Here is a 26,821-nt window from a genome sequence, read left to right on the forward strand (position 1 = left end):
TAATGCCTATCAAAACACCTCCCTCCTCCTAAGTGCCTCTCCTTGCACGTTCCCAGTGTTGAGTGAATTGGTGAATGTGGGCCCAGCTCCCCAGGTGCAGAGTCTTAAATGCCATCCCACTCCTCTGATCTGGAGCACGAGTCCTGACAAGTCTCTGCTGATGCACGGTTCACTCTCAGCCTGGTGCCTTCCCCTCTGTGAGATACCGTCCCACCTGTTTACCAGGACACTGATTGTACGTGTCCCTGGATTGAGAACCACCGCAAGGCTGGCCCCACTACACCAAATAGGCCCCAATCTCCCGGCCAATGGTCCAAATAGTCCACTCCACACTGACCGCACAGAACCACATGATGTGTGGCAGGCCCCCAAAGGCCACACATGCCGTGGAAGCTGCTGAGCCCCGACCCCAGCAGCAGAGCCTGGAGAACCAGCACGAAACTCTGTCCACCTGAGCAAATGCAAAGGCTTTCCACTGCAGCGCAGTCAGAGAACGTGAGGAAAAGCATCTCGAGGAGGTAGTGCACTGAGTTGCCGTGGGCAGGTACGTGCAGGGCTAAGACAACTGGCTCACAGTGGCTGCCCAGCCAGCATGAGACTGCCACTAGCAGTCACCTGAAGGAACCGACACAGGGGGACTGTGACTGCATGGGCCCCCCTCACTGGACAAAGGCACACGGGCTGGCAAGCCCATTGGCCAATGGCAAGGGCTTCAACTCACTCTGTTCTGACCTCCAGCCACCTATGAAGGTCAAGCCTGCAAGAGCATAACCGAAGTGAGGCTTTTAAGGAGAAACACAGAGAATCAACAGAGAGAACCCTCGGGATGGTCTGAGGAGGAGCAGAAACATTAGCAAGGACACTCACGGTGGGCCGAGTCTGCGTGGCCTGGTTGGTGGCTGCCTTCTGATGTCCTCGGAGGGACCTCCACCTTCTCAGATGAGTGCCCAGGGCTGACGGTGGGCGGAAAGGTAGCAGATCCTAGTGTGTAACATAACTCTCTCCAGATATGGTTAGAGTTCAAGGAGAAATAGTTTATGCCAGGGATACATGTAAGTGACTTCCAAACCCTGAAGGGGTGGGACGGGGGGAGGGGCGGTGAGGAGCGGGTAAAGGACAGGTACTAAGGCCAGCAAAGGCTCAAGAGCAGAGGTGTACAGGAAACTGGTTCGGACTGGAATAGCAACAGCACGCTAGCCAAAAAGCTCCAGAAAGATAGAGGGTCTAACTGTCCAGAGTCCTCTTCATAATGTCCATCTCAGGCTAGCCCCTGGGGTGGCACATAAGAGACTGCTACCGAACATTTCCATCGGGTCCAGCAATTCAGCAAAAGCTTAGAAAGTACTGGGTTTTTAACAGAAGGTTTTCTTGTTTAAATGACGGTAGCTCGTGGGTAACAGGAACACTAGGAATAAAGATTAATTACAAAAGTAGATTTAAAAATACAGACACATTCGTGCACACAAAACACATCTTAGCAGGGGAATCGAGGCCCCTTGTTTATACCAAACAATGCCAGAGATGGGTGTTTAGACTCTGCCTGGAGACCCAGCTTGAGGGCCATCACTCTGTCTCCCAGCAGTTAGGGGACAAGAACCACGCGTAGGGAGGAGGAGGAAGGAATCGTCATGGCAAGGTAAGCCCTGGAAGGCAGCCACTCTTTTCTCCCGGCACCGAGAATTCTGTTGGCACCGAAAGGAATTTCAAAAGTTGGAAACCCTCCCCATCAGAGCGCAGATGGAGAGCCCGCACGTCCTAAGGGGGAAATAACCCAAGGCAGTCTTTAAGATAAATACTTCCATCGGGGTAATTTAAGTGCCTTGTATCTAGTGATGGCGTGCCTCATTATTTCCAGCGCTGCGTTATGTTATGGCTCATGCTGCTTTAAAATCTGAACGCGTGCCATCTATCAAAGACAAGAAAATCCCAAAGGCACACTACTTATCATCAGATAATCCAGTGGAAAGTTTAATTGAGGCTTCGGTGCAGTGCCTCTTGGCAATGACCCCTGCTTCTAACTCTCCGGCTAATGCGGGTTTCATTAAAGACATTTCCCAGTGTGCCTGAGCTTCTTACTTCCTAACCCAGCCACTGGAATTGCGCAGATGACAATCGTCTGCTTACAGGAACGAGCGGCACCTCTCAGCTGCTGGCCTGGCCGGGATGGGAGGTGGGCACCTGTCCGGTTCCTGCCAGGAGACCTTGTTCCTTTCCCCAAGGACTGACGATGATCGACCCATATTTTTCTAAGTGTTTCACCAGCTGGCCTCTTACTTGGGATTAAAAGGCCTTCTCCAGAGCTGACGTCACACGATGAGTAATTTCCCAGCATGCTCCTGGCTTTCTCAGGGCACAGGAGGTGTTTGGAATCATTTGCTTGGTTGGTCAGGTGTAGGCTTTCCCTGAACTCACTCAGTCTTGTGCAAAACGGTCTTCTCTCGTCTGCTGCTTTCTTCTGAGCTTTGAGTATACATTTTCTGGCCTCTGAGTCAGCCACAACTGTATTATGTAATCTCGTGGTAATCCCCTGGAGACTTCAATGATGTATAGGAATTCCTTGTCGGTTTTCTTCTTTGGAGCCCAAATTTGGGCTGAGCACAGATGGAGAATAAATCCTTGGCATTGTTCTTCTTCATTAGTCTCCACGTCTAATTCCTGAACCTCTGTCCCACTTAATAAACTGCACTTATTCTAGAACATAATAGGTCAGCAAAAATGAACCAAGGAGGCCTTAGCCCCACTAGAATTGTCTCAAGAGTCAAGACTTGTTTTCCCTCAGCTGAAGTAATGAAGGAATTTATGCTCAGAAGATGATAAGCAGAGAAACCGGGTTGGGCTGGGGATACCTGCCCAGAAGGCAGTTCTGGATTTCACTGCACATTTCAGAAGGCAAACCTTTCTCCAAGAGGGGCAATACAGCCCCAGACCAGCACAGGGAGCTAAGCCCTCCAGGTGGGACCCGTGCTTGCAGCATGGAGTTGGGACAGGAGGCTCAGCTTCTCTGCAGCCACCAGCCCACCCCCAACCTGCATCTTCTCCCCCTCCCCCAAAGGTAGAGGTGACATTCAAGTCCTGGGCATAGACACATCCATGGGCTTTGGAAGCCAAAGGGAGATGGAAACAGCGCCAGATACGGAATGAATTCTCTGGTATTCCAGAGAATACCAGCATCAAGTCATGCAGAGAGGTTACACGTGCTCCCAGTATGCCTGTTCTCTTCTTAATCAAAAAAACACTGGAGGGACACAAAGCCTACGTCAGTGGTACCCTTCCCTGCTTGTGCTGGGAAACCAAAGAGGCCATGAGGACTATGTGGGCCAGTGTCAGGCCCAGAGTCAGCAGAACAGCATCCTTCCTCCCATTGCCTACCCTCCCAGTCTGCCACCTGACCAGCTGCTGCCACATAGCAGTAAGGGTGATGCAGGCTAATGTGGATTGAGCACACCTTACCTGCAGACCACACGCTAGGCTTCATCTCATCTCATCCTCACAACACTTCTGTGCAGACACCGTTTCCCTTGCCCTTCAGATCTACACTGGAGTCAGCACACATTCAGCCAATGGCCCAGAGTTTCACAGGCAGGAGGACCACCACCTCAGCTATGCCCATGGGAGGCACACCCTTCTTAACCTCCAAGTCCCACTGCACTGTTTTCTTTCTTAAAAGTGGAGTTTTCTAAATATTTAACAAGTATCAGTTGTGTCTGAAGGTCCTTTAAAGAAGATTTAACACACTGGAAGGTTATATTGAGAAACTTTTTTTTGTTTTGTTTGTTTGAGAGAGAGCAAGCACCCCACACATGTAAGTGTGGTGGGGAGGGGCAGAGAGAGAGGGAGAGACCCTGACATGGGGCTCCATCTCATGACCATGAGATCATGACCTGAGCCAACATCAAGAGTCAGTCACTTAACTGAACCACCCAGCCACCCCTGGACATCCTTTCAAGATGGTAAGCTAGAGTCATCAAGAAAACTGAAAAGCCCCTAGCAGTGGGATAGAAGCCCTTAATCTCTCTGGACACCTCTGCCAATTTACTGATTCATTCATTCGGTTATACCATTAACACTCGTGAAGCCATCAGGTGCCAGGGCTGGGAATATAATGGGGTCATGAAGACGAAGAAGTAACTTCTTGGGATTGGTGCTCCTGCTGCAGAGGCCGACAGCACACGGATAAACAAATAATCTGGGGTATGGATTAACTGAGTAGAGAACAGACAGCACATCATCCCGGGCCCAGCAAGAGCAGGTGCAAAGCCTTGACATGGCAGCAAGCATGGCAGGGGAGGAACAGGGGGCAGGCACAGGCGGGCGAGGCCATGGGCACCAGGAAGTAAGGTCAGTAAGGAAGTCATGGGACTCAATGTTCTGGGGCCCACAGATCCTTGGATTTTATCCCAAACCACCAAAGGAGTTTAAGCAAGGAATTCACATGATCTGTTTTATGTTTTAAAAGGAACCCTCTGGTTATGACCTAAGAATGAGCTGTCCGGAGGGGCCACCATGGAGGCGTGGAGACCTGGCAGGTGACAGTAAAAGGCCTGGACCACAGGGGGAGCAGCAGGGGTGCTTAGAGATCTGATTCAGAATATATTTTGAAGGCACAGCAGGGGAATTGCTGGTAGGTTAGATGTGTCAGGCGCCTTCTGAAACACAGGCCACAGGATGGCCAGTTGACTCCTAGAAATGGCTAATAAAAATCACAGCCACCATTTTCCATGAGGCAGACAGGCGCCAGGCCAAACGCTTTACATCCGTTGGCCTACTCACTCCTGATGACCTTGCCAGGCAGGCACCTGCTGTGGAGGGTGCAGGGAAGAAGCCCAAGGTCACACGCCAGCAGGGAGGGGAGCCAGGAGGTCTCTAGATTCCCTCCTTCTGCTTCTGTGACCCGTCTCCTCGGCCACAGCCATGATCCCTGAGTTCACACTCTCTCTGACTTTTACGTGCAGCCCGTACACATCTGGGCATGGAGGAAAAAGACGGCTTGGCCCAAAACAGCGACTGTCTTATTGATTTCCTTTTCCAAGATTTTAAAAAAACAAACAAACAAAACAAAACAAAAAACCTCTTGGGGCTTCCACTTTATCTCAAAACTTATGTTTACCTTGGCAACCGGAGCTCTGTGGCAAAGGAAATGTTATAACCAGCTCCTGGAGAGGCCGGCCCCAGGGAAGCTCCTGCCACTCTGCTCACGCCCCTGCCTCTCCAGGAGGGAGGGAACCCCTCCACTTCCATCAGGAGCCCAGCCGGGGTTGGGGAGAGAGCCGCAGGCCATCCCGGCTGCTCCCAAGGCAGCCCCTCCATGGCCCAGGCACGGCTGTTGGGTGCTGTTTGATTCTCTAATGAAGGGGTACCAGAGACAGTAAGAAATATCTGGAATAGTAGGACACCGAACAAGAGAAAAGCGGTGAGAACCTGAGAGAGGGAAGCTGTTAAGTTGAACTGGCTCTTTGAGGCGGGGGGGGGTGGGGGGGGGCACCAAAAACTGCTCATCATTTTCATGGAATAAAAAAAAACCAAAACAGGGGCGCCTGGGTGGCTCAGTGGGTTAAGCCGCTGCCTTCGGCTCAGGTCATGATCCCAGGTCCTGGGTTCGAGCCCCACATCGGGCTTTCTGCTCAGCAGGGAGCCTGCTTCCTCCTCTCTCTCTGCCTGCCTCTCTGCCTACTTGTGATTTCTCTCTGTCAAATAAATAAATAAAAATCTTAAAAAACAAAACAAAACAAAACAAACAAACAAAAAACCCCTGGAATGCGTGGGAAAAGTAAAAGGAGCCCCATGTTGTACAAGCAGCACCTTTTGGCAATTTGAGGAGAGGGCCCAAATGGCCCCGTAGGGGGGCAGGAAGCCAGAAGATTCTCAGCTGGGGGCAGGCTGGAAAAGGAGAAAATGGAAAAGGAGAAATGGCAGAATAGCATTCAGGGACAGTGTCTTCTTCAGCAGTGACAGGGCCAGGACTCTGTTTACCAGAACGTTTAGAGCCTGCTCGCTCGGGGAAGGAAGTCAGCGGTGCTGACCCTGGGGAGGGGTCTGCGATGCTGCCTCCTGGTTCCTCTCAGGCATCTGCTGGGCTTCTCTGAGCTGGCAGGTGAAGATCCCCGTGTCCCCGCCCGCCCTACACATGCACGCACGCGCGCATACACACACACGCATACCCAGTAGAATTCAGTCCTCCTGTTTCTCCTGTGCTGCCAAGGCTTAGGTCAGTGGTTCTCAAGCTTGAGTGCACGTCAGAATCCTGAGAGCTTGCGAAAACAGACTGCAGAGAAGCTGGGATGCAGAAGGGCTTGGGTGGGGCCAAGAATGTGCACTTCTACCACCTTCCCCGGTGCTGCGAATGCTGTGGTTGGAGATCACCCTTTAAGATGCATGAGCTCTCAACATTTCTCTTCCTCAACAGCAGCACCCAGGACTTCCGGGTCCTCTTCAGACACCCACTGGGTGGAGAGGGCACAGAAACAAGGCCAACAGAGCGTGCATGGACAAAATATTTATGGTGAGTTCCCAGCCCTCTCCCTATGCTTCTCATTTCCTTTCCACAGCTATCACAAGAGAAGGAATCAACATCATGCCCATTTTACAGACCAGGAACCTGAAACATGAGGACAAGACTAGCCCCGGTTTCCACAGTTAGCAGAGCTGGGATTTTTCAAAACAGGCCCGGAGAAAAACCAGAGGCCATGCTGGAAACTTCCACTCCCTCCTGGCCCAGGCTCAAATCACACAGATCACAGATCAGGGGTCAGGCTGGCCCACACTGGCCCGCTTGCAACCCAGGGTGAACTCAGCATCGATTCCTTCATCTGTCAGGATCCTGTCCCTTCGACATGAGGTGCCAGTGTCAACCCTCAGTCTCAGCTGTCCTCACTCACAGTGTGACTCCTGCCTGAGGGGCCATCACCCTGACATGCTCTGAAGCCCTGCCCCAGAGCCCCTTCCAGAAGACCCACACAGTGACAGGCTGGGGACAGCTGGGCAGGAAGGCCTGTGGCCAACTGAAAGGAGGCGCACAGGATGTGCGGAGCAGCCGCCATCATCAGGGCTCCCCACAGGCACGTGGTGGGGGCTGGGGGGGAAGAGGCCTGGGGGAGCACGTCGAGATCTTCTACGAATAGGGAAACTGAGGACTGCTGAGTTTGTGAAGCAGCATGCCCAATGTCAAGTAAACAACAGCATGAGGACCCAACCCAGGTCGGACTATGGCTGAGAAGCAGAGCCAGAGGTCCTGCGAGAGGAAGACAGAGGGGGAGAGGGCCGGGGGCACCCTGCTTGTCCCCACTGTGGGATGGCTGTGTACCCGGGAATGCTTCCGTTGTTCTTAGAGATTAATATCCTTGGCATGGTTGACATCAACACCTCTAGAAGCCCTTGCGGGCCAAGGAGATTACAGGCGAAGAGTCTGACTGCCCAGTGTCACCCTCTCACCCAAGTCTTCGGCCATTCCAGCTAAGATCTGAAGTCGCATCTCCACAAACCCCAATGCCCCTTCCCTACTTCTCCTCTTCACCAAGGATCTCTACTCCTACTCTAGAGTTTACTTCTAGATCACACACAGCTATCCGCTCTGCAAAAATGTCAGTGTCACAAAGACAGGGGCCTTGGTTATGTACCTCCAGTGTTTCCAGGCTTGGAGCCGTGCCTGGCACATACGAGTACTCAAGGAATGTGTACGAATATAAAGCCTGGAGAAGCAAAGTGTCTGTGAGGACAAAGGTCTATTCTGAAAAGACTGCATGATGGAGACTGGGAAAAGAAGGCCGTGCTGGGCACACGTCATGATGGGCAAGCGATACTTGCAGAAAGAGAAAACCAAATGGGCACAGATGTGGCAAGAGAGTTAGGAGTTAAACCCTCAGGCTTTCCAGTGAGTTCTTTTAATGCCAGCCATCACTTATTAATGGTATAATCCCAGACAAGAAATGTATCCTTTTGGGGGCTCTATTTCCCCATCTGCTCACAGAAATGATGATACTTCACTTAAAAGGCTATTGAAAGGCAAGATAGAGTTAAGAGAAAAGACTGTAACTGCACTGTCTGGGGTCAGTGTCTGGCTCCACCACTTACCACATGGTGTGGGGCTCTGGGCAAGTTAGTGATTGCCCGTGCAGCAGTTTCCCCACATAGAAAACCTGCAGCACTTCCTCAGAGAATCAGAAGGATTAAATGAATTACAGGCATGCAGCATCTTACACCAAAGCTCCTGACAAACAGGGGAGGCAGCTCTGTCACCACCGGACAACAGGAGAAGTAGCGGCACCAACGCCATCTATCCAGCAGGGGCTAGTGCGGGGATACAGCAGAAGGCTCTGTTGAGAGCAGAGCTCCTCCCCGATCCAAAGGGGAAGTTCAGAGAAGGCTTGGATCTTGGCACTGCTCCCGGGCTTGTGAGGTGCTAAACTGTCACCTACCACTGCCTGCTACGTGCCCCATGTTTGCGTCCCCCTCCCCCGAAGTCATTTATGGAAGCCCTGACCCCCAGTGGGGTGCTTTCAGGAGGTGGGGGCTTTGGGAGATGATCAGATTTAGAGATGATCAGATTTAGAGTAGCCATGTGGCTGGTGCCCCCATGGTGGGATGAGTGTCCTTGTAAGCAGAGGAAGACAGACCCTGCACACGGGCTCGCTCTCCACAGTGAGGACACAGCGGTCATCAGCAAGCTGGGAAGCTGGACCTCAGCAGACACTGAATTGGCCAGACACAGATGCCAATGACCCATGGTCCCCAAATATCAGTGGTAACGCTTCCCTAAGTCTCAGTTGTCTGCATGGTCCAATCTGGCCCAGGAACTGAAGCCCAAACAGCACATCTTGATCTGGGACTTTCCAGCCTCCAGAACCGTGAGAACAAACGTCTTGCAGCAGCAGCCAGCCAGCCAGGAGTGTTTTGCTAAAGCAGCCCAAGCTGGTGAAGACAATGCCTGTGACCAACGGGAGATGGAAGGTGGCTGAAGTGCTAGAAAAGTCTACCTTTTGTGGAAGTGAGCAGAGAAGAGGGTCCCTGCAGGAGGGAGCCCCAGAGAAGAGCTCTACCGCCACAGAGGCTGGTACCCTGTCCACATGTGGATGTCTACTGAGCCGCCAGGTTCCCTGACCTGCCTGGTGCTGCTGGACGGAGGACCAGGGCCCTGCAGAGAGAATGTCGCCAGGAAGAGGGTAGACAAAGACACATCACCCTTATTTACTCGACTTGATAAAGAAATCAGATATGAATCCCACCCATTGAGGCCTCACTACTTTCAGAGCAGGAGATAGTAAGCCCTCTGGGGTAAATAAGCCCTAGCCTCAGGATCAGCCCAGGACTCCAACCCTCCTAACCAGAACCCAGCCCTTTCCCAACTAGGACTCAGTCCCTTCCCAGCCAAGACTCAGCCCCTTCATGATGATGGCTCAGCCCTTCCTAACCAGGACTCAGTTCCTTCTAACCAGGATTCAGCCCTTCCTAATCAGAACTTAGCCCCTCCTAACCATGGCTCAGCCCCTTCAGAACCAGGCTCAGCCCCTTCCTAACCAAGGCTTAGCCCTTCCTAACCAGGACTCAGCCCTTGTGGGGACTAGCCCTTCCTCGCCAGGACTCAGCCTTTCTGGTGAAACAACAGAAGCCCCTCCCCCCACAACAGCACTTGTCAGGAAATTCTGATCCAAGTTGTCTATGCCAATAATTCCAAAGGTTATTTCAATCCAAACCCTAAATAACAGCCAGGCCCAGATCTGGTGTCTGCAACAGAACAGACCCACAGGCTGGCCTGACATAACCTCCACTCCCTGTCCTGAAGCACTCCTAAGTCTCGAGCTGCATATTTGTAGAAACTGAGCTAGAAAACTCAGAGCCAACTTTCAACTTCCCTCAGGGGAGCTGGGGATTCTTCAACTTAAGGAGCTCACAAAGACCACAGGATTCTGGTAAACCACCTGAAACATACAAGCAACAAACAAACACTCTTCCCCTTCTGCATCCAGAAGGTCACACACACCCTCCCCTGTGGTTAATTCTGAGCACCAACCACATGGCTTGAATGGGACCAACCCCAGCTTTCTACACCATGAATCCAACAGTTGAGCAGTCACTGAGAAAGCGAACTCTTGGCTCAACTGTAAAGTGATGACTTTAATGCCAGACACAGATGACGATGGCCCACCGTCCCAAAGTACCAGTGTAACACTTCACTAAGTCTCCGTTGTCTGCCTGGTCCAATCTGGCCCAGGAATCCAAGCTGAAGGAGCACACTTAGCAACCAAAGAAACTTGCAAAGAGCCCCCTAATCCCTACATGCATCTAAGAATATTAAAGAAGGCTCTCTAATTCAGCCCCCCAGCAATGCTTCTTAGAATGCTCTCTCCTCTCTTCACTCTTCCCCGAACCCATCCCAACCTCTACAGGTTCTTCTCCTCCTCCTTCCCTGCTGTGCCCTGCATACTAGCCAGGGTCCTATAGCCCCTCGCCTCCCACCAGGCCCCCCAGGAAGGGAAGCATGAGAACCCCCTTCTCTGGGAATTGTACTTCTCTTGTCCTGTTTTCCTAGAAGAAATCTCAAGAAGAAGGGGTAGTGAATAACATTCATAACTTTGCTCTTTTGGTCATCTCGCTTAAAAAAAAAAAAAGAAAAAAGAAAAAAAAGAAATTCGTAGGGGCACCAGGGTGGCTCGATCCGTTAACCATCTGCCTTCAGCTCAGGTCATAACCCCAGAGCCCTGAGATCGAGCCCCACATCGGGCTCCCTGGTCAGCAGGGAGCCTGCTTCTCCCCCTGCTCCTCACCCTGCTCTCATGCTCTTTCTTTCTCTGTCTCTCTCACTCAAATAAATAATTTTTTAAAAAATTTAAAAATTAAAAAATTTGTAGTAAACTATATATGGCACAAAATTTACTATTTTCACCATTTTTAAGTATACATTTCAATAGCATTAAATACATTCACATTGTGGTGCAACCATCACGATCATCTATCTTGAGAGCTTTTTCATTTTTTTTTTTTAAAAGATTTTCTTTATTTGACACAGTGACAGAGTGAGTGAGAGAGCACACGCAGGAGAAGCAGCAGAGGCAGAGGGAGAAGCAGGCTCTCCGCTAACGAGGGAGCCTGATGCAGGGCTCGATCCTGGGACCCCTGGGATCATGACCCAAGCTGAAGGCAGATGCTTAACCAACTGAGCCTCCCAGGCACCGGAGTTTTTTCATTTTTCCAAACTGAAACTCAACACTCATTAAACACTAACTCCTCATTATCCCTCCTCTCCAATCCCTGCCATCCTACTCTGTCTTCATGATTTTGATTCTAGAAATCCCACATAAATGGAATCATATATTATTTGATTTTTGTGACATGCTTATTTCAGTTAGCATAATGTCTTCAAGTTTTATCCATGTTATAGCTTATCTCAGAAAACACTTCATTTTTTTTTAAGATTTTTATTTATTTATTTGACAGACAGAGATCACAGGCAGGCAGAGAGAGAGGAAGGGAAGCAGGCAGAGAGCCCGATGTGGGGCTCTATCCCAAAACCCTGGGATTATGACCTGAGCCAAAGGCAGAGGCTTTAATCCACTGAGCCACCCAGGCGCCCCAAAACCCTTCATTTTTAAGGCTGAATAATACTCAGGCATATCACACACCATATTTTATCTGTTCACCATTCAGAGGGCACCTGACTCACTTCTTTGTGAATAATCCTGCTAAATACGTGAGTATACAAATATCTGTTCAAGTCCCACTTCTCTTGGGTATATGCCTAGAGAAGGAATTCCCAGATATTTTTATTTTTTGAGGAACTGCCATACTGTTTTTCATAGTAAATGAACCATACCTTTCCGAGAGAGGTATACAAGGGCTCCCCTTACCTCCACATCCTCACCATCACGTGTATTTTCTGGGGTTCTCTCAGGCAACAGCCATCCTAACGGGTGTGATCAATCATCACATTTCACCCTCAGAATAACCCTGAGTAGGCTTACTCCCATTTTATAGATGAGAAAACAGAGCTGGAGATTTTAGATGACTCATGCAAGGGCAGGGACAGAGGCAGGACTTGAACCCACGTCTAGTTGCAAGGCCGAAGCTCAGACCACCACACTAAGCCCACTGTGGCCCGAGGCTGGTTCAGTGTTCACTGTGGAGGTGACGGGGCTCTTTGGGTGTACAAGGGACCACCACAAGGGTCACACTGTAATGAAAGCAGGGTGGAAGCCCTTCTCTTATTCTCTGTTCCCACTGGACCGGCAGCACACGTGGACCAGGCCCCCTCACCCCCGGGCCAGTCCTCAGGCTCTCAACACGTGGGAAGGCGCACAGGTTCCCAGAGTGCATCAGGACTCATAATTATACAAAAGGCATCTCACGAAGATCTCGTTTCCTTTTTATGATTCTACTCCCTATCCCACCCTCCATTCAAGGAGGGTTTTTGGTGGTTGTTCCTAGCAAACCTAATAAATGGTCGGGACTGCCTGAGAGTCGCATCCCTGGAGGAAGGGCCACACCAATAATGAGGTGAAGCACCCCACTTCATCCCCAGCTGATCCCAAAGCCCTCCTTCGGCCGTGAGGAATGGAAACACAATGGAGATGGACATATCATGCCTCGGTCCATGATAAACGATGGAGGAGGGCTGTGGCCCGACACCAAGGTCACCTCGAGTATCAGAGCCACCTGACTGGAAGGCCATCTGTTCCAGAGTCCCCTTCAGGCCACCTGAGCGCAGAACCTGGAAAGGTGCTAGTCGGCAGTCTTGGGGAAGGACACCCTCCCTAAGGCATCCACTTTCTGAGCTGAACACAGAAAGGGGCTCCAAAGCCTGCATTTGAAGGACCACAGCTGGAAACCTTGCAGGGGCCAGGCGCTCTCGCACTCAGCCCTCTTGCTTTCCAGCCCAAAAGGCAATCAAGCACGGCTCTGCGTTTTTGTTGGTCTCTGGATCGTTCCAGAATAAACAGAGCCGCAATCTCCAAAGGGCTGGCAAAATCCTACCCTGCGCAAAACATACCCACGTATTTTTTACCATTTTAAAATGTATCTCGGCCATTATGTAACCTTAGACATGACCCTGGCACAGGGAAGAAGAAAAGCTGAGTTTGGTCCCCCGGGGCAACTGGTTTCAGAGGGGACTTCCTGCCAAGTCCCCAGCAGAAACCTCCCGCCCCGGGTTCTTGTGTCGGCGCCAGGGCCGAGGGGCCTCGTCGGGGCGGCTCCCTCCTGGGGCGCTTCCCGGAGTCTGTGAGCACAAAGGAAGCCCCTCCAGACTTCAGGGCAGAGGAAGTCCGTACACCTACTACATGCCCCCACTGTATGTGCACGCACTTGGGCATGTGTGCATGTCCGGGTATGTGTATATGGACATATGTAGGTGCATGGGCATGTGTACACACACACACACACACACACACTCGTTCACCTTTTCATTCTCTCCAGTCACTATCTTCGTGTCACACCACAGGACAGCCATACAGAGGTAAACAGGCGGGAGACCCCCCCCCAGGGCCATCCCCTGCTTTAGGCATGCAAGCTCCACAAAGGTTTTTGGAAGACCCTCTCCAACATCATTTTTGAGAACCTACTCTAAACCTACATGGGAAGCTGGACAGGGGAGGGAAGAAGCCAGACTCGTGAAGTACCTCCTGTTTAGCTTTCCCAGATAATTTCTGTTGGCTGAGAAATCCAAGCTGAATTTGCAGGGAGCAAAGCCCTCACATTAACAGAATGCGACTTTGCTAACTCTCTTAAGGGCATGGCCAATTTTTTTCTTTTTTAATCATATGAGGAGGAAGGCAGCACTGGCCCAGAGAATCTGAATCCCTGATTGCTAGATACATGCCTATTTGATTTACAAAATTGAAGCCTTTCATAAAACCTCTCACACACACACACACACAAATCACAAATCATGGTCAGGAGCCTAACTATAAATACCGATCTAACCCCTGAAAACAATGAACTTGCTGAAGACCTCAGGTCATCTGATTCGGGACAACTAATATATCGTTGATTGTTAAGCCTTCTCTTCTGGAAGCCCCTCAGGGTCGACACAAGGGACACAGTGTGGGTCAGCCTGACAGTGGGGCAGCATGAGGTGGGGTTAGAAGGAAGACACATCAGACCTTGTTCCCTCAATGGAGTAATTGTCCTTCGGGGACACACATCTGAGACTACTTCTGACAAACAATTCCGAAGCAAAACTGAACCCTGACTTCTGTGAGGTCAGAAGGAATAACGAAATAAAGCAAACAAACCCACAGGAGAGCTCTTGGAAGCAAACCCGAAGCTCGGCCTTACTCGTGAAACTTTTGTATTTTTATCTCAAACGGTACTTTCCAGCTGCATTCAGCACACAGAACCTTTGACGCCTCTACCATTCAAAACTGCCCTCACTGAATGAAGACTTAGCAACACCAGAAAAAATGCAATGAAGAAAGAAAGAAAGAAAGAAAGAAAGAAAGAAAGAAAGAAAGAAAGAAAGAAAGAAAGAAAGAAAATGTGCATTCTGAAGGACATTCCACAAAGTTTTTCAGTTTTTCAGCTTCAGCACTAGGACTGGACCAAACAAAGGTCCTCCAGGGTGATGCACGTGGGGGGATAAAGGACAGCCAGAGGGATGCATTTTGATGTTTTTTTATACACACACAGTGGCAAGACATTCTTGCTGAAGCCCTGAGACAAGACACAGTTCGGAACATCTCCTCCTTGACACTCCTATTTAATAAACACCCAACAGGGCAGTGTTTCAACACTAAGCCCCACTCACTCTTGTCTCTCACTGGTTTCCCAGCAAATGTTCCATCCGCGGTCTCACAGAGGCTGCCCTGAAACAGACTTCCAAAGCAGATACGTCATTCCCCAAAACCTTCATCCTGGTGGGTGATGCTCCTTCTCGTACTTCCTCCCTCCCAGACAGACCCGCTCTGTGGAGGTCAGTGGCCACATCCATGAAGCCCCTGCTGGGCTGCCCAGACGTCTCAGGGAGCTCAGTGCCAGGACTGTGGGCCACACAGGGATACCAAAGTTCAGGGATAGCCATGGGGACCTCTGTCCAAACAGCAGGGTCCCAGTGTGTGGACCAGTCTCAGAGCCCCTCAGTGGTATCTCCCTGGTCTTGTATATTCAACATCTCATGAGGCCGCTGAGCATGTCCATTGTCTTTAGTGCAGGATTATCACGTATCACATCCCTTGACTTGGCAGCAGTAGGGGAAAGGAGGTTTTGCCCTTAATTAAAAAAATGAGAGCAAGCAAGGAAAAACACTAATGCCAATAATTAGAACTAAATTTGTGAAGCTTGAATAAGGTTGTTGTCCGGAAAAAAAAAAAAAATCACCACAGCTCAGTTTACAGCTAAGGCTAGAACCAGGACAAACGCCATGTAACTCAGATGTGTCTGGTCATACAGGCTGCTCAGGTACCACCTACAGATGCCCAGAGGCATGTGTGTTGGGAAGTGGAATGTGAAGGGCCAACAGAGGCTTTCAGAGGTCTTACCCCTTCACACTCCTTCTTACTTAGGACAGCTTTCTCCTCGGGATAAAGCAATTCAACAGAGAAAAAGCCCACAACCCCACAAAGGCAAGGTTTTAAATGTACAAAGTAGGGAGCATCCAGTGAGGGGGAAGCTATTTCTCTTGTCGATGAAGCTGTTTTTCTAGAACCTTCTGCCATAAGCGTTGCCTTTTCTCCCTGTACGTGTCTTCCATAAAGGTGGAGATCAGCAGGACCCCTGTGCTGCCATCCCTTCTCTTTCCACAGTAGCCCAAACTGGCAGAGCTGGGAGGAAGGGTCCATCAGGTATGACTGTTTTAAAAGCATGTTTACTCATCTGCGCAGGTCAGCTCCAAGCCAGGGAAGTGGGGCTTGATGAGGCCCCTCCCCCTCAGGGGTCAAGACCACCTCAGAGTTAGGGCCAGGGAAGCCCTCCTTGCCTACGTCAGTAGGACCCCGGTAACATGCACAGACAGTAAGCTGCAGACACATGGGTTTCTCATATTTCAATCTTCATGAAAGGATCAGGGATGCAGTGGACATTGGTGGTCCTGGACTGTCTGGCATCCATCCTTCCCCCTGGCTAAAGCACACTGACTGCCCTCCGGAGAACTCCTTCCCGTGTTATTGCCCCCCGGTGGAAGCCCAAAGAGCCAGAACCTCCTTACCCCCGTACAGATGGGTTGAGGAGCTGCAGGTCACGTGACCTAGGGCATGACCAGGAGCTGGTGACAAGCAGATGGAGGCCATCCCGCACCGGCCCCACCACTGACCTCTGCATGGTGTCTACGGCCTCCCCTTCTGGGGCTGCCTGGGGTGCTGTGTTCCAACCAGATCTTGCACCTACATGGGCAGCCCCCCTCCGGTAAATGCCCTTTATGCCTGTTCCTCACAATCAGGATCCTGGTCTGCTGAAATGGGCGCATGCAGACTGAGCAGGGAAAGTATTTTTTAACAGAGCCCCAAACTCCACTAGCTACCTGGGGGTTCTCCGAATGAATCGTTCGAATTTCACTCTGAAATCTATTTTAAGCTGCTTTTTAAGACAGTAGTTAAAATGTTTACAACAGGGGCACCTGGGTGGCTCAGCTGGTTAAGCTATTGCCTTGGGCTCAGGTCATGATCCTGAAATCCCAGGATGGGGTCCTGCATCGGGCTCCCTGCTCAGCAGAGAGTCTGGTTCTCCCCTTGACCTTCCCCGTCTCATGCTGTCTCTCTCTCTCTCTCTCTCAAATAAATAATTAAATAAAATCTTTTTTTAAAAAAAGTTAGTAACAGCACATTACCTTTGGGGGGATAGGGGCTGGGAGGGGGCATGAGATAACCTTTGAGGGGGCTGATGACATTCCATACCTTAATCTGAGCAGTGGTTTTGAGGACACAGGCATATGACTGTACCACAGTGTGGATGTGCTTAATGTCACTGAACTACACACTTAAAAATGGCTAGGATTTTATATATAAATTTTATGTTATTTATATTTACTACCATTTAAAAAATAGGTTAAAAGAGAATTCAAAATGCTGCTTTAGAACTATTTCAATAGGGGCACCTGGGTGGCTCAGTGGGTTAAAGCCTCTGCCTTCGGCTCAGGTCATGATCTCAGGGTCCCGGGATCGAGCCCTGCATTGGGCTCTCTGCTCAGGGGGGAGCCTGCTTCCTCCCTCTCTCTGCCTGCCTCTCTGTCTACTTGTGATCTCTGTCTGTCAAATAAATAAACAAAATCTTTAAAAAAAAAAACAACTATTTCAATAAATACCACTAAAAAAAAAAAAAAAAGCACAGGTATAAATTAAAAATTCACCAAAACTGGTACCCTTTGCTGTATACATGTAAGTTTATACCCCAATCAAACCAAGAAAGCAAACAGAAAACACTATTATGTGCCAAATTACAAAACACCAGCAATTCCCAAGCTTCCCTGGATCCTCAAGGTGCCACATTCTCCCATTTTCTGTAAAACCAAGGGCACAGCCCCTTCTGCTAGAACCTGACCCTGAGATCTGAAGGCAGCTGTTCAAAATCTCTTAGCACTGGCAACCACATACCTATGTGATTCAGATTATTTTTCCATTCTGCAGAATCAAAACAAATACAAAAATAAATTGGATGCTGGAATGACAAAATTATAGACTTGGAATACAGATACATGGTAGCCAGGGGTTAGGGAAAGGAAAGGGGGGAGGGAGAAGAAGGAGATTTACAGGAGTAGCCGGAGCGAGCTGCTTGGAGGTGATGGACCAGTTCTGCTCCTGACTGTGTTGGTGGCTGGATGAATTTACATACGTAATAAAATGGCATAGAACTATATGTAAAAACACACCCCAAAACGGGATTCATGCAAAAACCCTGTGAAACCTGAGTAGAATCTGTAGCCTAGCTCACTGTACCGTGCCAATCAATTTCCTGGTTTGGAAATACACTACAGTTACATAAGTTGCAACCGTGGGAGAAAGCAGGGTGATAGGTACAAGAGACTTAGCTCTGAATTTCTTTGGCAACTTTCAATGATTCTGTAATTATTACAAAATAAAAGGTTAAAAAAAATTACAGAAACAAATTGGATGAGACTGCTGTAAGTCTGCCATAACCCCAGCTTTCAAATTTTTCTCTTCATGGAATCACTGTTGTTCTTACAAACCGACTTGATAATAAGTACAAATAAATTATGGCATGTTAAAACAAAAACACTATGTAAGTTTTGTTTTGTTTTGTTTTCCCCAAAGGAAGGGATTCATTTCCTTTGTAGAAGCTGAACATCACTGAGGTATTGGAAAAGAGGATGCAATAAAGAAGTATGAGACAGGGCTGGTTCAGCCTTGTGCTAAGTGGCTGTCACAGAAAGAATGATTACAGCGGGTCCATGCAATTAAAAGATTTTATGGAGGAAACAGACACACACACACACACATACCTGGGAGGTCATGCAAGGACATAAGATTTCACCAGCAGTGTGCAAAGTGTCAAATGAGTAGTGTTATGGACCAAATGGTGCTCTCTTCTCCCTGAAATTCATATGTTGGGGCATTAACCTCCGATGTAAATGTATTTGGAGACAGGGCACTTAAAACCGTGCTAGGACTCCCCAGGAAGCACAGGTTTTCAAACATTTGAATCCCACGATAATATGTATCTGTCAATCCTATGCTGTTTACCTACAATTCTAAGCATGTCACATTCAGAATCTTGCTCTCGGTGGTGCCATGTTCCGACCTCATGGCAAATAAAGGTGTGTGCCCCAGCAGTCAAAATTGGAAACTGTCTTGATGTTTCCTTTGTGAAGCAAGCACCCTCTTCCTTAGGGTCAAAAACTGGTTCCAAGTGGAAACCTGTGAGCTGTCAAGAACAAGCCAGATACCAAGAAGGATAGAAGAGAAGGGAAGGCAAATGGAAAAGCTGGGGGAGGGAGTGAAGGTAGAAGAGGGAGGGAAGGGGAAGAAGGAAAACATGTCTTGCCGTGATGTGTGTTGGTCTTGGGACCTTGTAACCAGAAAGCAATGAGCCTGGTGCCCAGCCTGGTGGAGGAGGCTAGCCTCACACCCACATAGTCCCACTTTACTGCTTAGGCCTTTGCTAATGATCAGCCAAATGCATGAGAGTGAACCAGGAAGCTCATGACAACAGTGTAACATCATGGGGTCCATGCCTATAAGAGAGAGCAAGAGGGTCAGACTCAAGCGTGACCCCAACTACGGTCCCCTTGAGGCAACCTGGAGGCACCTCCCGTAGCTTCACTTTTCCTGTCTTCCTTATTCAGCATCTGTCTTGATGCCTTCTGCCCTGAGCAACCTCCACACTTCTCAGGAACAAAAGAGGAAGTCAAATGAAGTCAAAGCACCAATTTACAAGAAAAGAGGCAACAGGAAAGGGCAGGGTCTGTCTGAGGAGAGCTCCTCCAGACTGGAAATGTTACCAGGTCTCCAGATTATCATGGGGTTCAGCAGCCCCCTAAGTGATTATTCTGCTTCTAAACTTACCAACGGTGTCACATGGTTCGTCTTTGTGTACGCAGAAATCTGTCCTAAAGAAAACAAAAACACACAAAACACAAAGACAGACATGGTCAGGTGTATGCAGTAGCCCCCAAGGATGGGAGAAGAAATCACTGTCAGCTAAGCTTGACTGGTCGTTCTGCCCATAGCAATGCTAGCCATTTGTCAAGAGTAACCCATCCACAATGTTCCCAACTGGTAGGCCCAGTTATCCCACCAAAAGTACTCTACCTAACACCTGGTTGCTGGGAGGGCTCCCTCCAACAACTGTGGAAGTTCTGGAAAAAGAGGTTTGCAAGTCATGCATCAGAGACAATCCTTCAGGATCATCAAACTATGGTGACTTCCCCAAGCGACTCTACTCAGGCAGCAACTGGCTTTAGATGCTGAAGTGGTCATGTAGCACTTCCATGAGAAGAAAACGGAAAGCGATTTCTTCAAGTTATATCCTTTAAAGCTTCCCAGGATCCCCTGGGGCGTGTGGCTATGTGGGAAGAGCAAATTTGCTCAAAAGCTCATCCAGCCCCAGGGGTTCGCTATGGCCTCTAGCTACTCATGTTTGGAACAATAGGTCTGGGTCCTTCTTTTCCAAAACCAGAGCATTCCCACAGTTAGGGGCTGACCTGATCACTGGTTGCCTGGGACCCAGCAAGGAGAGCAGTCGCCTGGTCTCCCCACCTCCCGACCCCAGGGCCCCATGTTCGCCTTCTCAAGCGGGCTGGGGGGTGCTGACAAAAAATGCCGACTCCCTTAAACTCCTTCAGGTTTAAAAGGTGTGTTCTGAAGCCACTTCCTCTCATTTTAAAGTTCTTCTGGGAAGGAAGATGGGGCCAGCCAGACAAGGTGGGCACTAAGCCCAGTTGTGAAGGAAAGTGGCAAGTCCAGGTTGGGCCACTTTTCCCCTTTCAGACACCCCAGCATCAGTGTCCGCAATTCCTCTGCTACTCTCTGTCAAAATCTCTTCTCAGGGAAGGCTCTGACCTGCCGTTCATAGTGGGCACAATGACAGAAAAGGCAGCGTGTCAGTGTCCTAACCTAAGTCTGTAAGGTCACCTTCCCTCTGCCTCTGCATCAGTCCCTCTGAGACACAGCATGTTCTGTGTATTTACTCCCAAACGGTGACCCACACCTGACACTTCTTAGTGCCAGGTGGCCTCCTGTGGAAATGGAGCAGAGCCTGTGTTCCCAACTATTGCTTTGCCTCGGGCTCACCTGAGGTGAGGTTTGTCAAAGGTTCCACCTCCGACTCAGACCCACAGATTCTCCTCGGGGTCCTGCTCTACAGAACCAGATACACTGGGCAGCCTATGAGTGCAGAGGGGAGAAGGGGGCAGCTTTGAAGGCATAGCCCCGAAACTGGTCAGAGAAACACTGAGGAGAAGCTGGGGCCAATACTGTTAGCAGCTCACACAGCTTCTGCTCACTGCAAGTTTCAACTCTATGTTTGACAATCAATTTGAAAATCATTTTAATAAAGGGAAAAAGGAAACCTTCAAGAATCCCACATTTGGCAGGAAAAAAAAAAAGAACCCTACACTTGTCACGATCCCACTCTAAAACCACAGGAACTTGCACAGGAAGGGAGGTGGGATAACCACAGGAGCCATAAAAGGAAGCCTTGATTTTTTTTCTGTCAAAGATGACCTTTTAGTATTTCTGTATCCTTTGGGTAAATACCCAGGAGTGAGAATACAAAAACACTAATCTAAAGGGATACATGCACCCCTATCTTTAAAGCAGCACTGTTTACAATAGCCAACATATGGCGCAGCCCAAGTGTCCATTGATAGACAAAGGGATAAAGATGTGCTGTGTATATATACAACACAGTATCACTCAGCCATCAAAAAGAATGAAATCTTGTTATTTGCAATGATGTGGATGGAGCTAGAGAGTATAATGCTAAGTAAAGTAAGCCAGTCAGGGAAAGACAGACACCACAGGATCCCACTTATTCGTGGAATTTAAGAAACAAACAAAAAAATGAGCAAAGTGGGGGCGCCTGGGTGGCTCAGTGGGTTAAGCCGCTGCCTTCGGCTCAGGTCATGATCTCAGGGTCCTGGGATCGAGTCCCCGCATCAGGCTCTCTGCTCAGCGGGGAGCCTGCTTCCCTCTCTCTCTCTGCCTGCCTCTCTGTCTACTTGTGATCTCTCTCTGTCAAATAAATAAATAAAATCTTTAAAAAAAAATGAGCAAAGGGAAAAAGAGAGACAAACCAAGAAACAGACTCTTGACTAGAGAGAACAAACTGATGGTTATCTAAGTGGGGGATGGTGGGGGATGGGTGAAACAGCTTGATGGGGATGAAGGAGGGCACTTGTGATGAGCACCAGGTGACGTATGGAAGTGATGAATCGCTATATCGACACCTGAGACTAACATGACACTGTATGAGAACGAACTGGAATTAAACACTCAAAACAAAAGATGACCTTCTAAAAGGCTAATTAGCAGGCAGTAGAAGGTGGCAAGGAACCAGCGGTGGCAGAGAGAAAAACCAAACAAATAAAATTAAGGACATAAATATGCTCACTGCTCTGCTATCTATCTGACCCCAACTCAACACTGTTGATGGGACACCCCTCCTGTCTGAAGGTATTGAATGTCACGTGCACACAAGGACCAAGGTGGCCCAACACCTTGAGCATAACTAAAAGCCTCAGCGAAAGGAGAAAGCGCACGTGACCATCAGTCCCGCGGTGAAGAACTAAAGAGAACTGAGTAGAAGAGGCCGCCATCTTGGAGAGAGCGCCATCTTGGAGAATGCCAGCCCTGATGGCTGACAGGAGCAGTGCGTGTTCCCTCATCCCGTGGCTTCCCTGAAGGGAAGTAGGTGGTCTCAAATGATGGACCCTGCAACACCACCCATTGCTTCTCCTGAGGGAGTGGGAGGAAGTGCTGTCTGCTCACAGAGGGGAAAGCCAAGCTCAATCCCAAGCCTGGCTTGAAAGGGTCAGCCAAGATTTGAATCTTCTTTCTCCTTCCTGTTCAAGGTCCTTTCTCAGAAAAGAAAACACAAGCCCACTGCCCAGAGGGGAAGCTTCATCTCCACGTGATCCTGCACCTACTGCAAACTCACGCCTAACGCACATGCCGGGGCTGAAGGGTTCAAGTGGGGTTCCATCAGAGCTCTCCCATCCTAGTCCTCTTACTTTCCACTGCTTGCTCCTCAAGAGAGCGCAAGCCGTGTGGACCTCCGCGACCTGGAACGTTGCATGGGTGCGTCAGCTGTGTGCACTAAAGCTCCCCATCCCCCGATCTGGTTTACTGCTCTTCTATTGCCACCTTGAAAAGCTTTTTAAGATCCCTCATTTTCATTCTGCACCAGGCCCCACGATTTTAGGTAGCTAATCTTGTGCATAACCTATTGCCTGGCATACCATTGGGGCTTAATAAGTAACGGCTCCTTTATGACTGACCGACATACATTTCCAGAACACTTTCAACTTGCCGTGCAAGCTTACAGGTGGCCTCATCTCCGCAACGTTGGGGAACCTGAGAAAATGCAAGGAAATGGTCCAGATACTCCCTGAGTGCTCACCATGAGCTAGGCCCACAGGAGACCCCCTCAATCAGAGCCTGGGGAGCAGGATGGAGTGACACGAAGGGGAGGGTGGAGGGACAGCTGCAGGTGGACCCGTGGCAGAGCTCCAAGCTGGCCCTGCGCGTCTGCTCCCGGTGTCTCCCAAGGGCATAGACCTCAGTTGGGGGTGGAGTGGGGGACGATTCCCTCTCTCGTGGCTTCCTAAGGGAGATGCAGGGCCAAAGGTAAAGCAGTGTCAGGTGCTGAAGCCCCGCCTGGACCCCAGTCCTCTGTGTGGGTCCTCTGTGGTCCCCAGCCTCTGTCCACTCAGAGGGGTTTTCCAGCCCCAGACACGGCTGGGGCCGCTGGAAAACCTGCTTCCGTGGCTTCTGGCTCGGCAGCTTCCGCCGCACGTGATGTCATGCTCACATCTCTGCGGCTGGCCGTCTGCAGGGCTGGTGGGCGTCTGGGACAATGCACTCTTGGGACAAGCCACAGCCCATAAGGAGCCAGAGGAGGTCGGGAAGAAAGCCTTGCATTGACCAGCCTCAGTCCCAGGACTGGGGAACGCCGGCCCGTAAACCCCATTGGGTCCCTGCAGCCCGTGATTAGACTCTCAGCTCGGATTAGTCCGGGAGGAAAGAGCTGTCTCGAGGGAGCAGCAGCTGTCTTGCACCCAATTTCCGCGTGAAAACATCAGCCCGTTATTATCCCAACCTAGTGAACTGTAGCTCTCAGCCTCTAATTATTAAACAGTGCCTGTTGGCCAACTCGGCTCCCAGCCCCGACTCCCCACTGCCTCCCCCGTCCTTCTGGGAGGTCTTCAATTTCACAGCTGGGAGGACCCAGAGAGTGAGCTGGGCACCGGCCAATCCAGCCCAGCGGCTCCACAGAAGCAGGTGAGAGGAAGGACGAGCGCTCAGGTAGTTGATAAGAGTTCCGTGCGAAACCAAGGAGGAAAACCCTGGCTAACAGAGATGCAGGAAGGATTTGCAGTTGGCTCTGCCTGCAGCAGAAGGAACCCTGCTCTTTAGGGGTCACCAGACATGCCCCCTCCCTAGCACCTGCCCCCATGCACACGGGACCACCCCCTAAGGGCTTAATTAGAAAAATTCTCAAACTGTCTTAAAGTGATTAAAATACACAGAACACAGAATTTGCTATCTTAAACCCTTAGGCATTAAACCCTTTTAGGCATACGGCTCCATGAGGTTCAATGCATTTATAATGTTGGGCACCAATCTCCAGAAGTCTTTTCATCTTACAAAACTGAAACTACATCCATCGAACTTCCTATTCCTTCCTCCTTCCAGCGTTCCACCCTATCTCTAGGAATTTAACTGCTATAAGGGTGTCTAAGAAGCGGAATCATACCCTCTGTGGCTTTTTGTGTATCTCACTCAGCATCACGTGCTCCAGGGTCACCCATGCTGTGGCTTGTGACAAGATGCCCTTCCTTTGTAAGGCTGAATAGTATGCCATATGTATAGCCCATATGTTATTTACCCATTCACCAACAAAGGACACGTGGTTGCTTTCACATTTCGGTTATTATGAGTCATGCTGCTGCGAACACAGGAACACACATATCTCTTTGAAACCCTCCTTTCAGGGCCGCTTGGGTGGCTCAGTGGTTTAAAGCCTCTGCCTTCAGCTCAGGTCATGATCTCAGGGTCCTGGGATCCAGCCCCACATCAGGCTCTCTGCTCAGCAGGGAGCCTGCTTCCCTCTCTCTCTCTGCCTGCTTCTCTGCCTACTTGTGATCTCTGTCAAATAAATAAATAAAATCTTAAAAAAAAAAAAAAGAAAAAAAAGAAACCCTCCTTTCAATACTTTTGGGTCTATACTCAGAAGTAGGATTGCTGGACCAAAGGGTAATTCTGCACTTAGTATTTCGAGGATGCATTTACTATTTCCCACCAACAGTGCGCAAGGGTTCCCATTTCTCCACATCCTGACAATGGTCGTTATTTTCTGTCTTGTTTGTTTTCGGTAAGAGCCAAAACCTAATGTAACCTAATGGGTGTGAGATGTTAAAAAAAAAAATCTGATATTTTTATGCAAAATATTTCCACTACAATAACTAAGTTTGTTGGAGGCGGGAAGCAGGGAAGAGAAACAGAAAACCTAACTGGCAGCCTTCTCAGGTCAAGGGTAAATTCATGTCTACCAACGATGGTGTTTTGCAAAAAGGCTAAGCCGGAGGCTTTGTCAACACTGATTTCAGTAACACTTACTTAGTGCCTCTGAAAAAAAAAGGGGCTACTCGTTCCCAAACGGAGACCACTTGCAAGTACATCCTTGACCCAGACAAGGGATGAAACTGCAAGAAAGAGATGACGTTGGGAAAGATCTCACAAACACCAGAATTTGTATGTTTTATCTAGTTTTGGGACAAACCGCTTTCAAAGTAGTGACCTTGGAAGTTCAGTGGTACGTTCCAAAGATGATGTTATTAGAGCTCTTCTCTAGGAGTTTACTTAATGAGCATTTGGAAAATCAGTTGCATGAATTTACAGCTGTACACAGACATGGTTCCCAAGGACCCTACCCTGCTCCCCAAATCAAATCCACTCTCAAAGGGTGCTACGTTATCACCCCAACACTGCAATTCTTAGGGTGCTTTACAGAAAACCCCACTATTTCAAAGTGTTTGGAGCCGTGGCAACCTCTGGCCAGTACTCACGAGGCCAGGGGGCGGGGGTGACCACTGGGGGAGGCGGTGTCTGGATGTTCCCAGCACTCCCTGGGATGAGCAAACCCAGATCCAAAGCAAGAACCAGTTCCTGCTCATCGTTTGTCCTTGGTGCCTGGTAGAGCACCAGCCGGATGGCAAGCCATCAGAATTACTGAATAGATGTCTTCTCACATGTCCTATTATACATTTAATCAGAGCCTGTAACGGCAGCAAATGCTCTCCTCAGGGATCAGCATGCTACAGAGCACATTTTTAACCCTTTGGGGTTGGCAATTACTGCATCATCCACCCACAGTGGGGACAAGGTATGTGCTCGGGGTCTGGTGGCAGCAATACACACGTCCCAGGGTTTTTTAAGAGAAGAAAGTTAGGCAGTTGCCTTGCCTGGTGCCTGGAGATAAGGTGTCAGAAGTTCCCAGACAGCTTTGGGATGTCACTGGGCCAGGGGCTTACAGGAAGTAGTTCAAGAGATACACCAGGGAGCTTTTCTGGCTCCTCTTCGAGGGGCAGGCTGTCTCAGGCTACCAGAATGATAAAGCCCTCCTTGCCACAACTTAACCTCTGAACTCAGAAGAAAGAAAAAAAAAAAGAGAGACAACCTAGAACTTGCCACAACTTAACCTCTGAACTCAGAGGAAAGAAAAAAAAACAAAAGACAACCTATAAACAAGATAATAAATTAATTTTAAAAATTCCCTAAAATTCAAAACAGACAGATTCATAGCAAGTCTAATAACATTTTCACATTTTAATCCAACAGATTAAAATGATCAAGAAACACTTCTGCCTATTTCGTAAAGCGGGAGTTTTGGTGTGAACACAATACTTTCTACTTATATCATGGAAGTCAGGCAACCCAAGCAAATCAGTTTTTCTCGGAGAGGTTTGAGACATGAGAGGAAAATGAAAGAGCCACATCCATATCTGTTGTGGGTTAAAGTGTGTCCCCAAAAACAGATATGTTCAAGTGTTAACCCCTAGTACCTGTACCTGTGAATGCGATCTTATTTGGAAAGAGGGTCGGTGCGGGTGCAAGCAAATTAAGATGGAATCCCACTGGGCTACAGCTGGGCCCTAATCCAAGGACCGATGTCCTTATGAGAAGAGGGAAATTGGGACAGAGGGAGGAGGCTAAACGACCATGTGACA

General features: G+C 49.3%; 1 protein-coding gene across 4 annotated transcripts in view; it reads right to left on the reverse strand.

Moving 5' to 3' along the window:
• The window catches only part of ADAMTS17 (ADAM metallopeptidase with thrombospondin type 1 motif 17), a 336,604-nt gene that overhangs the window by 229,428 nt on the left and 80,355 nt on the right, over positions 1-26,821 (reverse strand). For all 4 annotated transcript variants that reach the window (XM_047738521.1, XM_047738519.1, XM_047738520.1 and 1 more), the window contains exon 7: positions 19,437-19,480. In XM_047738521.1, coding sequence (XP_047594477.1) covers positions 19,437-19,480 — 44 coding nt within the window. The remainder of the gene's footprint in view (positions 1-19,436; positions 19,481-26,821) is intronic.

This window comes from Lutra lutra, chromosome 7 (assembly GCF_902655055.1).
Source record: "Lutra lutra chromosome 7, mLutLut1.2, whole genome shotgun sequence".
Taxonomy (NCBI): Eukaryota; Metazoa; Chordata; class Mammalia; order Carnivora; family Mustelidae; genus Lutra; species Lutra lutra.